This window comes from Budorcas taxicolor, chromosome 1, assembly GCF_023091745.1.
Source record: "Budorcas taxicolor isolate Tak-1 chromosome 1, Takin1.1, whole genome shotgun sequence".
Taxonomy (NCBI): Eukaryota; Metazoa; Chordata; class Mammalia; order Artiodactyla; family Bovidae; genus Budorcas; species Budorcas taxicolor.
Genome location: NC_068910.1, coordinates 192379009 through 192392057, shown reverse-complemented (window position 1 = coordinate 192392057; position 13049 = coordinate 192379009). Strand labels below are relative to the sequence as shown.

The 13049-nt window shown below is 46.4% G+C and overlaps 1 protein-coding gene across 1 annotated transcript in view; it reads left to right on the top strand.

Annotated features, from left to right (window-relative positions):
- CLSTN2 (calsyntenin 2) overlaps positions 1 to 13049 on the top strand; it is a 731451-nt gene that overhangs the window by 703184 nt on the left and 15218 nt on the right. Inside the window, exon 10 of the mRNA XM_052642128.1 lies at positions 4521 to 4687. Coding sequence (XP_052498088.1) covers positions 4521 to 4687 — 167 coding nt within the window. The remainder of the gene's footprint in view (positions 1 to 4520; positions 4688 to 13049) is intronic.

Sequence of the window (13049 nt, the reverse complement as noted above, 5' to 3'; positions counted from 1 at the left end):
CACCAATTACTCCTCAGATGACCTTGGCCACTTTCTTCTCTCTAAACCTGAGTTTGCTCCTCTTTAACCATAGAGGAAATGCCTACCTCTCAAGAGCTCTATGAAGGTTCAGTAAGATGGTGTATGTTGAGGACTTCACATGGCATTGGGCACAGAGTTCCCGCCTAGTCATTGAGACTTATTGTTGGATCTGCTGCTCCAAGTGGGAGACAAGGCAGGAAAGAGATAACCACCTGCATGCCCTGGAGTGTGGCAGTCTACCAATCAGATCCAGGCTCATACCCTTCTTCCTGCAGGGTAACAGAAGTGTTCTTTCAGTAGGGCAGGAGCATGCTGATGGCTGTGAGGGGCACCTTAACCATGAGGGCCTCAGGGACCTAAATCCAAAGACCCCCAGATTGGCTACCCCATACCCAAAGCCATGGCCTGAGAGATCATCTCAGGTCATCTCTCAAAGTCAAACCTGTGGACAGAGCACTTTGATAGAGCTTTGTCCATTCATTTCCAATGTGAAGATATTCTGGGTAGTGTGAGTCAAAACAGATTAAACCCTGAAAGATGGATGCCCAGCTCCCACAGCTGAAGACATCCTGCAGTAAAGCAGTGAGGAGGTCCACTCAGGATTCGCTCAGCCTGCTGTACCCTCCTGGCTCTGCCCCCGCTCCAGGCATTGCCTTAGTTATCCCTGGTCTGCTTGTGGGATGGCTGCAGCCACTCTCAGCCTTCTATCTTCACAGAATGATCTCCAGGGAAAGAGAGCAAGAGTAGGTTCCAGAAACCTTCTAGAGAGAAGATGGAAGCTCTGCCAGCCAGCTTCTCTGCTCATCTCATTGGCTTAGACTTGATCTCCTGATTATCCCTAGACCAACCCTGTGGCTTTTTGGATGCCAGGTGCTGATTGACTTCACGTGGTATGGCTAATCCCAAGTCCATGCCTGATTCAGTCACTGGAGCAATGGAGACAAAACAGCCTGATGGACAGTGAAAGTGAAAGTCGCCCAGTCATGACCAACTCTTTGCAACTGCATGGACCATACAGTCCATGGAATTCTCTAGGCCAGAATACTGGAGTGGGTAGCCTTTCCCTTTCCCAGGGGATCTTCCCATCCCAGGGATTGAATCCAGGCCTCCTGCATGGCAGGCAGATTCTTTACCAGCTGAGCTAAAGGGAAACCCAGCTTTGACTAAACAGAGGATCTTCCTGACTCAGGGCTCTAACCTGTGTCTCTTGTGCCTCCTGCATTGGCAGGTGAATTATTCATTAGCTTTGAATAAATAGAGTCCATCCCTGGAACTCAAGTCAACCCCCCAAACTTCAGTGCTGCCATTGCAAGAGGGCAGGAGTGAGGTGGATGCTGGAGAGATGCCACAGATGCTACTCTGCTGAAGCATCTCCTTCAACCCAGCCAACAATTAGGAAGTGTCCACTGTGTGCTAGACAGCATGTAGGAAGCCCAATGACACCAGGACAGGGGCTCGTGTTGTTGAGAAGGATAAATGAGCCAACGTGTGCAAAGTGCCTGTGACAGTCCTCAGTTCCCCTACCTGCCCAGTATTGTCTTCACTACAATGAATCATGCATGACTGCTCCCTTCCAACCAGGAGACAGACTTAAATAAATTCTAGCAATGTGTGAGGATGGGCAAGAGTAAGCCACCAGGTGGCATAGAGCAGAGAGATCCCTTAGGAGTAAGTAGAAGCCTGGCTTCAAGACGCTTATAGCCCAGTGGTTCTGAACCTTGACTTCATGTTTGATTCACTTAAAGGAGATAGACAAATGAATGAATAAAGGTGAGGTATGTATATAAATACACATATATTAATATAATGTTATATATACATATATATATGACTTTGAATCCACCTGCCAATGCAGAAGACACAAGAGACGCAGTTCAGATCCCAAAGTCAGGAAGATCCCCTAGAACAGGAAATGGCAACCTGCTATAGTATTCTTGCGATGAAAATTCCCTAGACAGAGAAGCCTGGTGGGCTACAGTCAGCAGGTCGCAAAGAGTTGAACATGACTGAAGAACTGAACAAACACACACACACACAAACACACACACACATACACATATATATATAATGGAATATTACTCAGCCATAAAAAGAATGAAATAACGCCGCTTTGCAGCAACATGGGTGGACTTAGAGATATCATACTGAGTAAAGGAAGTCAGAGAAAGACAAGTATAATATCGTTTATGTGTGCAACCTAAAAAATGATACAAATAAGCTTAACATAGAAAACAAACATGGTTACCAAAGGGGAAAGAGAGGTGCGGGGGAGGGATAATTTAGAAGGTTGGGATTAACATATACCTACTACTGTATATAAAATGAACAACAAGGACCTACTGTATTGCAAAGGGAACTATACTCAATATTTTGTAATAACCTGTAAGGGAAAAGAACTTGAAAAGGAACATATATGTGTATATATATATATAACTGAGTCACCATGCTGTACACTTGAAACTAACATGGCACTGTATATCAACTATACTTCTATTAAAAAAAGGTCATAACCTCTGTGGGTGGGATACAGCACCAGAATCAGTTTATTCTTTTAAAGATTCCCCAGATGATTAAAATATGCAGCCAAAATTGACAACCACCTCTTATAGGCTCTTGAAGACATGAAACACACGTACATTAACTAACAATGCTGAGTTCTAGAGGTGCACTGAAATGAATTATCTGTGTTCCAAGGCTCAGGGCAGGGAGAAGGCAAGGTGAGCGGAGAGCTTGAGGGGCCTTGGAGAACTAGTGGGATCTTCTTGACCTGAGCACCTTGGAGGTGGTATCTCAGTGTGGGGAGGAATGGGTGAGAGCAAAAGTATGTGTGCAAACATAGAGGGTGTGTCATTCTGGACCCAATCAGAAGAGAGAAACCACGCAGTAATTTCAACAAGAAAATATAAAAACTCACTGACTATAACAGACCACTAGAATAATGAGGGATTAGCTGCTAAGAGAGAACTCTGAAGGCTATAGGAATGCGGGTATCAGGATGCCCACTCCAGTAAGACTGAGACAGGGCCCCCAGTGTAGAGTCCTCTGCCACCCAGGCTGAGGTCCAGGCTTTGCTGACACAGCATCGCTCACTCATGGGCAGAGAAGTCACTGTGGTGTTACTCTGGCAGAACCTTCTAGAAACCTGCTCTCCAGGTGCTAGAGAAACTGATGAGGGGGCCACTGAGGCAGCACAGGAGAACCAGGAGGCAAAACCCAGCAGTGTCCCCTACAAGTGAGTGCAGGCTCAGAAAGGCTGCATAACCTCCTGCAGGGAATTAGCAAGGCTAGAGTTCTGCCCAGATCCATCTTTCCTGCACATTTGGCTACCTCTCTGAACGAACTGAAGTACAAGATCAAAGCTCAGGTTGTTGACGTAGGCTGCCCCCGGATGGAACAGTGTTTGTGCTCAATGAAGTCAGTGGGAAGGACCTCCTGGAGGAGGTGAGGCTTCCACTGGACCTAAAGGGGCATTGATGTTAGGGAACTTTGGGAAATGAGGGAGAGAATGGGAGGAGGCAGCTTCCAGGCTGCCTTTGCAACACAAGCCACACTGAACTATTTCCCCAGCTGAAGAGCTGACCCGGCACAGACAGTAGAAGGACATAAGTGAGGGGAAGAAGGACAGAGGTAGAACAGAATCAAGGAAGCCCCTATATGACAAAGAACTTGGATTTGAGCAGATATGAAATCAACTCCATGAGAATCAGAGCCCAGGGACTCGGGGTTCTAGGACCTGTCAATCGCATGCCAGCCTCTCAGTGAAATGAACACAGGGTAGCAGATGCCAGCTCTGCAGTCACACAGACCAGAACCAGAGTGCCAGCTCCAGCGTTTAGCTATATGTCCTGGGGCAAGTCCCTCCACCTTTCTGAGTCCCAGGGCTCCTTATCTGTCATTTGGAAACAATGACTCCTCTTTGCAGGCTCACCCCAATGAAGTCCCCAGCAGACAGCCTGGCACACAGCACGTCTTTCATCACTGGTAGATTCCTCCCCTGCTTTTACTCTGTAGGCACTTTCTGTCTTCTAAAACAGGAGTCCCCAGCCTCCAAGAATCTAATGCCTGATGATCCAAGGTGGAGCTGATGCAATAACAATAGAGATAAAGTGCACAATAAACTTAATGTGCTTGAATCATCCTGAAACCACCCCCCTCTTCTAGTCCATGGAAAAATTGTCTTCCACGAAACTGGTCCCTGGTGCCAGAAAGCTTGGGGACTGCTGTTTTAAAATATTCTGTGCCTCTGAAAGTAAATGTTTTAAATTCAAGAGTTCCAGAATCCTAAATAGGTGCAGCTGGGGAGTGCCAAGGTCTTGGCAGCCAATAACATCCTCTTGACATTCTGTATTCACAACTCTGCACTCTCCACTTGGAAGGAAAAACTCAGGTTTAAGGGACACAACCACTGTGTCCTTGGCTCCATGGCCGGATGGTACCATGAAGCAATGTTGCCTGCCCAGTCTCCACAGGGCAGATAATGGTGCTTCTTTATCTTTTAGGAGGAGAAGTCACCAAGCCACGCTTTGCTCAATTCTTCCACGGCAGCCTGGCCAGTCTCACCATTCGCCCTGGCAAAATGGACAGTCAGAAGGTGATTTCCTGCCTGCAGGCCTGCAAGGAAGGGCTGGATATCAATTCCCTGGAAAGCCTGGGCCAAGGAATAAAGGTAAGAAAGGAGCCAGCCTAGCCCCCGGTCAGATGGTGCTTTGTGAGGGGGAGGCACCCAGCACCAGTGCACTCCTGGAAGCTGAGTTGTTCCTTGTCATGTGACACAGAGACGGTGCCACAGCGAAGGTGTGGCCACAGTGGGGAGAATCATGACCGTGACTACACAACAGACTTTGTGCTATCTCCTGAAATTCCTTGATGAAGCCTGAGGACAATCAGTTCGATGCACAAAAGCAGGCACACGTTCAATGTCTACCTGAAGGGAACTGTCATATTTCACTGTTTACCCTGGTGGTGGGCTGCTTTGTTGTTTATTTGCCCAAAGGAACTGAGGGATCATGCAAGCATACCTTTCAGAAATATAAAAAAAAAAAAAATGTAGAATTAAAAGTTTGGACCATGGACAATACGAATTAGCACAGAAGCTCATCCTGGTGTGGGGCGGGATTAGAAAGCAGATGCTGAGGTCACTGGGTCCTCCATTATTAAGTTGAAGCCCAGATTGGGCTCCAGGCAATGTCTCTCATCAGACAGAATACTAGCAGATTTACGATTTTTGTCATCCATGCATGATATAACTAAAGTGATCCCAGGGAATCCCAGCTACATTTTGAGAAAAGCTCCCCCTGAGGGGGCAGGATATGGCTGACTGTCCTCATCAAGCCCCTCAGCCCCAATGGGCAGGGATAGCTCTGGCTTCACCTGGACCAGGGAGCACGTGCCAGCCTCAGGCCTCAGGGTCCTGAGCAAAGAGGGGGTAAACATCATCACGGCCTGCGCTCCATCATAGCGGATCCCAGTGGGAACAGGCAGTCCCTTGGCCTCCTCTCTGGGAGTCAGGTGGCCCTCCCTCTGCCTCTGGGAACACAGGAGACCCCTGAGAAGTTTTCCCAAGGAGGCAGTGATCAGAGCGGAGGTTTCCTGCTGCTTCGCATCTGTCCACACTCAGCCCTGTCCGTGGAGCTGCCCTGCCTTCCTGTCCCCAGCCAGAGCCCAAGGAGTCACCCCTCCAACAGAGGAGCCTCTTGCTTACCTTCTTAGTGGCCAGCTGCTTGTGGGGCTGTGACTCAGGCTGGCCTGGAAGGAACCAGTGGTCTGGGTACATCATGCTTCTCCTTCCGTAGCAGTCACTTCAGCAAACATTCCATGGACAACCACAGAATTCAGTTCTGGGCAGAGTAGGGGGACACAGAAGTGAATGGTCCAAGCTTACTGTCTTTGGGAAACTCAGTGGTGCAAGCGGATACCTGTAATTTACAAGCACCAACATTTACTGAGGGTCTCCCAGGTGCCAGGCACTGTTCTAAAAGCTATATGGATTTAACTCCCTTAAGCCCCGGGTAACGCTATGATAAAAAGAATTATACCATGAATATTCCCATTTTGCACATGAGGAATGGAGGCCTGGAAGAGAAAGTTTCCAAGGATCTCGGAGTGAGTAAAGAGCGGAGCCAGAATGTGAACCCAGGCAGCTCTGACCCAGAGCTTCAGAACTGGGACATGGGCAGTGAGGGAGGACTCCTTGGAGGAATTCAACTCCTCAGGCAAATTCTGTCTGAGCACATTGTTAAGGATGAGTAAGAACCAGCCAGAAAAAAGGGAGGGAGTGGTGAGGGAGACGGCAGGGAGGTCACTCTAGAAGGAAGGTCAGTGTTACAAGTACCAAAATTGCAGGAGGAAAGCTAGAAAGAGACCAGAGAGGTAGGCAGAGGCCACATCATGGGGCCTTGTTAATGTCTGGTATTTCTTTTTTTGGCAACAGTCATTGAAGGGCTCCATCCATGCAAGGGAACATGGTCTGGACAGGGGTGGGGTTCAGAATGCTCACCCTGGGACCTGGGTCAGCGAGAGATGATGGGAGGAGTACATGGACAGTGTAAAGAATGGCTTTCCAGAACACTGTTTAACATGCATGAAAACACACACTTGGGTGCTCTGGATACACAGCTAATCACCTGTCATTGAAGGAAACTCACAAGACCACATGAATTGCACAGGCCAGCTTTCCACTGGTCAGTTTCCTGGCAGCTGGCCCAGGCAAGGCCCTCATGGCACATTTCAGATGGGTATTCTCATAGGCAGAGCCTGGGGTTTGATCCTTGATCCCCTGTGTGTGTTCTCTCAGTGTTTGGTCAAGCCAGTGATGCAGAAATCTGTCCTCCAGATTTTTGAATCTGTCCCCTCTCTGACTCTGGATTTGCTCCCTGCCTCTGGGTGGATCTTTTCTGCTCTGGACCATCCCCTGGGGCTACAGTGTCAGGACTCCAAGCACTGCAGAACAAATCAACCAAAGGTGCTGCACTTAAAAACCACACATTCTCAGAAATATGAATTAAGAACCATAGCAATTCCGACCTAGTGATCATAGCCTGTGAAAGAGGAAGTGCTAAATTCAGTGGCACCCATAGCTGTGGGGGGCGGAGGAGGCTAATCCAACATCTTAGGATACCACCTGCTCAGAACCCGCCACTGCAAATGATCCTATTCCATCCTCGGGACGCAGCAGGCAAGAACTAGATCACGTATGAAAAGTTAATGATAACACACACGACTTACGGTGCACTCATTGGGGGCTATTTTAGGTTCATTATCCCTACTTCTCACAACAAATTAAGCATTATGACCCCATTTCAGATATAAGGAGATTGGGGCTCAGGGACTTGTCCAAAATAAGTCTAGGCTCTTTCCTCCACACAGCTCAGATTAGAAGACATTCTTGAAAATGATTAAAATTGCTTCCTACCTGTATTCCCTCTTTTATCCCTCATTTTGTTTTTGAATAATGACTGGTGTTTCCTCTGAGCTTCCCTGGTGGCTCAGGGATAAAAAATCTGTCTGCAATGCAGGAGACAGCAGGAGACTCAGGTCCAAGCCCTGGGTCGGGAAGATCCCCTGGAGAGGGGCGTGACAACCCACTCCAGTATTCCTGCCTGGAATCCCATGGACACAGGAGCCTGCTGGGCTATGGCCCACGGGGTCGCAAAGAGTTTCAGCATGACTGGAGCGACTGAGCGCACTGCACACGTTTTCTCTACTGCCTCCCAGCCTTCTGCTTCCTCTCTGGCTAAGCCAGAAAAGCCAGAGCCTCCCACGAACTAAGGAAGCATCTTGGTCGCTCACATGGACCCAGGCGGGTTTCTCTTCTCACTTGTTTTCCTCTGGAAAATGTGCGTTTCTGGATATTTCACCAGCTTGTCTGGAGTGAGTAAATGGCCAAGAGGGGTGCTGTTATGTATCCATACAAGACACAGTGGAATCGGCACATTGCTGAGGAAAATCTGCTTTTGATTTTCATAGCCTCATCCCTGCCAATTTGTCATCTCTAGTGTGGAAGGGTGGGAAAGAAGAAGAACTTTGGGACAAAACACTTCTAGGCTCAAAGCACAGTATGGCTATTTCTGAGTGGGGTGACCTTGGGCGAGGTACTTTAATCCTTTAAACCCCAATTCCCTCATGTATAAAATGGACTTAATATCATTGTGTAGCAATGTAAGAATTGAAAAATACATATATTTTATATATTCTTACATATATTTATATATCAGATATAGCAAAGATATCCATATAGATGAGGTATAGATACAAATCTCCCCTAGAAAACCTGATAAATAGGCTTTGAACGAATCAGTTCCCCTCTCCTGCTGGATTGACCTTGCAGTTGACATTGCTGCTGCCCCAGCTTCTTTTGAAAAGTAAGTCTGGGTCATATTTGCAACAGAATAGCCTCTATTGTCGGAGAAGGCAATGGTACCCCACTCCAGTACTCTTGCCTGGAAAAATCCCATGGATGGAGGAGCCTGGTGGGCGGCAGTCCATGGGGTCACTAGGAGTAGGACACGACTGAGTGACTTCACTTTCACCTTTGACTTTCATACATTGGAGAAGAAAATGGCAACCCACTCCAGTGTTCTTGCCTGGAGAATCCCAGGGACAGGGGAGCCTGGTGGGCTGCCATCTTTGGGGTCGCACAGAGTTGGACACGACTGAAGCGACTTAGCAGCAGCAGCAGCAGCCTCTATTGTGGTGAATCTTCCTCTGGCCCAGCACAGAAAAGCTGGCAGGTGCCCAAGGGAAGGGTAACATGCCCAGAGTGCCCTGGCCAGTCTCTTCCCCAGGAACAGGCCAGAGCTTTGGGCAGGGATTTCACTGATCTCCCAGCCTGACCCTCCAGGACAGCTGACCATTCTGCAAAGGCCATCTGTCTAATGACTCCTTGGTTCAAAATAAAGAACCACTGGCTACAGAGCTGCTTTCCAGGCTGAGTGAGTGCTGATTCCCAAGAACCCATCTCCTGCCCCTGTGGCAATGCCAGTACCATTCTGTGTCCTGTAGTACCAGAGCCTGACCTTTAGTCATGCCACAAAGACAACACACCATACAAACAAAACCTACTCTAGCGGAGGATTTTATTGATCTTGCAAGAAAATGTGTTGGTGGCTAGGCCAGAGCCCACCTTATGCCCTGTGGCAGGCTTTGGGATGCTCTGGAAGCCAGAATTGTATATTCACTAGAGATCCAACACATTCCCTAACCCATCCTCTCTCAAGGAGGCTGCAGTGGGAATGCCTTCTGCTGATGCTGATGTCATGGGCTGCTGCCAATCCATTCCTCTGGAAGCACTGCTTGATTCTCCTATGCAGCCCTCATTCAAGGCTCAGAAATCAGCCTTTTCTGCAGGGGACATCATCTTGTCTCATGCTTATCATGTACTGGACCTTGTGATGCTGAAAAAGTCAGCCAACCCTGTCCTGGAGGTGCTTGCAATCTGCTGGGGGAGGAGACAGACAGCAAAAGCACCAGAAAACCTCTATAGCAGGGATTGTAGAGATGAGGGCAGGGGAAAACATAGAAACTTAGGTGGTATATTTAGAAGAATGAGCTTGAATCTGCTCAGATCAGAAGTGGGTGATTTGTAAAACACTGAGAACTACTGATGATTCACCAGTGTATGGCATCTCCACAGCTGAGCACTCTAAGCTAGTGAGTCAGCCCCAGCAAGAGAGAAGCCAGCCGAGGGCCTACTGTAGCATCACCCAGAGGCTGTGCATATGTCCAGAGGCTCCCAAATCCAACACAGGGAACAGTGCTTGGGACCACATGTCACAGCTCAGAGAGACTCTGCTCAGGGCTTTGAGGATGAGAGAAAACTGGATCACAGGGAACGATGAACAGTGAGGGAAACAGTACCAGCATAGGCAAAGCCTCAGTTACAGTGTTAAGAGTTATGATAAAAGTTATTATAGAATGAGTACCTTTTTTTAAGTGCTAGATACTTTATATACATTATCTTACTTAAGCTCCAGACAGGTAGATATTAATATCCCCATTATTTTCAATGAAGAAATGAAGTCCAGAAAGGGAAAGTGAATAGTCCCAAGCTGTATTCTGTAGCTCGTTCTGGACCTGGGGTACAAAGTCTACACAGCCTATGACCTTTCAAAAGTACCACATAGCCTTGGGGACATGACTCATTTCTGGGAAGGAAGGGCTGAATTCTTCCCATGGATCAAACAATTGCAATAGCAAATGACTTCAAAACTCTATCACTTAGTGCTTAAAAGTTTATTTTTCTCCCACACTAAGTCAGGGAAATGAGGTAGGCTTTCTACCCAGAACACCAGAGTTACGAAAGAAAACAGCTAAGGCATCCAGCAGGGCTCTTCACTACCTCAGCCCAGAGTGCCTGCATCACTTCCTCTCACATGCCATTGGGCAGACACAGTCACATGACCCACCTGCAGGTGGCTTGAGGCAGCTAAGAAGTACAGCCTCCAGGAAGGAAAGGAGAACACGGTTTGGGAAGCACTGATGATGATTTGCACCAAGGCTTGACTGAAAAGACAAGTGACTGGAAAAAAGTCCTTTTGGGGAGTAAAAAGAAATGATACTGAGTAAAATATGGGTTGGAAGACCATTCACTCATTCATCTAACAGGGACTTCTGGGCACTCAGGATGAGGTTCTAAGATTCAGGATAAGAGTCACAACTCCCATCCTCAGTGAGCTCACGGTCACTGCACTATAACTATACTACCATTTCATATGAGCTTCCCAAGTGGCTCAGTAGTAAAGAATCCTCCTGACAATGCAGGAGTCGCTGGTTCAATCTTTGGGTCAGGAAGCTCCCCTGGAGAAGGAAATGGCAATGCACTCCAGTATTCTTGCCTGGGAAATCCCACGGACAGAGGAGCCTGGGCTACAGTCCAGGTGGGCTACAGTCCACGGGGTCCCAAAAGAGTCAGACACGACTTAGTGACGAAACAACAATAAACCATTTCATAGCCGCTGTAGGAACCCAGCGGGGACATAAGTGAGGGAAGCCAGGGAGGCTTTAAGGAGAACATATCAATGAAACACTAGCATGATACTTGAAAGAGAAAGGATTGAGCGTCTGTTGGCTGGGGCCACCATGGGCGTTGTGTGTGCTCAGTTGTGTCCGACTTTGCAACCCCATGGTCTGTAGCCCACCAGGCTCCCCTGACCGTGGAATTTTCCAGGCAAGAATACTGGAGTGGGTTGCCATGTGCAGTGACTCCACAGTGCTCATGAGACATCCACATGCTAGTGGGGTCCAGACAGAGAATGAGAAGCTCTTGTGAAGACTTCCAGGTCATATCAAGGAAAAGCTAAAATAGATGTTTCCCTTAAACCCTTCAGAATATACTGAATCTACCTCATGGAAAGAGCAATGCAAAATAAAACTACAGTAAGATAGTATTTATCACCTATCAGATTGGCAAAAATCCTAAAGTTTGACAGCATGCTCTTTTGTTGAGGTTTTGAGAAAAGAGCATTCTCATACATGGTGAGAGGGAGGGTATAGTGATATAATCCCTAGCAAAGGGAAATTTGGCAACGTTGTTAAAATTTAAACTGCATATACCCTTTGACCTAGCAATTTCACTCAGGGATTTATTCTCCAGATATATTTACACACTTAAAAAGCGTTATATATAAAAGATTATTCATTATGGCATTATTAGTAGAAGATTGGAAACAACCCAAATGTTCATATTAGAAGACTGGTTAGATAATTTATTTAATATTAAATAATGTTATACAACTTAAAAAAAAAGGAAAGAAAAGACCTCCAAGACACAAGCTAAGCGAAAAAGCAAAGTACAGTATAGCATGTAACAAGCTATCTTTGGTGGAAGAAAGAAGAAAAATGGGAATCTATACTCACTGATTACACATTCATTAAATGCTTAAATATAACTGTCAGGATAGGCTATGTTATGCTGCAGTAACAAATGACTTTAAAATTTCAATATATAGAAATTTTTTAAATTGTGCACACTTCATGTCCACTAAAGATTAGCTGCAACTCTTATCCATACCCCCCTCACTGTGAGACCCAGGCTGTTAGACCATTGGGAAGCTTTTCAGTTTTCATGGCAGAGGAAAAGGGACATGGCACCTTGAATTAACTAGCTAATTAAATCTTCTACCCAGGTTGTGAACCAAATAATACATTGGCCCACTCTCTGTTAGCCAAGCAAGTCACATGACCACTATTGAGTGCAAGAGGACAAAAATGAATATCCTGTAGAAGGGTACCATAAGTTACGTGATTAAACCTGTTGACAGGCTTGTATAAGCCTTTCACTGCTGCTGCTGCTGCTAAGTCGCTTCAGTTGTGTCCGACTCTGTGCGACCCCATAGACGGCAGCCCACCAGGCTCCCTGGCCCTGGAATTCTCCAGGCAACAACACTGGAGTGGGTTGCCATTTCCTTCTCCTAGGAGGAGAAATAACTAATTATGAATAATAATGCAATTTGTACTAAGAAATTAATGGAACAGTTATCACCTGTGGGATGGGGTTGGGGAAATTAGTTTCACAGGAGATAGAAATAAGATGGACAATTTCAGTTAGCATACACACACACATACACACACACACACAGTTGTTGTTGTCTAGTTGCTCAGTTGTGTCTGACTCTTTGCGATCCCATGGACCGTAGTCTGCCAGTCTTCTCTGTCCATGGGATTTTCCAGGAAGAATATTGGAGCAGGTTGCCATTTCCTTCTTCAGGGGATCTTCCTAACCCAGGGATCAGACCCATGTCTCCTGCATTGACAGGCAGGTTCTTTACCACTGAACCACCAGGGAAGCCCCATATATATATATATATAATATATATATATATATATATTATATATATATATAATAACACACATATATATACACACATACATATATATACACACACACACACATATATGTATATACAAACATATATATATACACACACATATATTCATATATATATTTGAACCATGTGGATATGTTATCTATTCAAAAATATAAATAATTATTGGCAAGTAGCTACATTAAAATATATCCGTGTCTCTCTCTG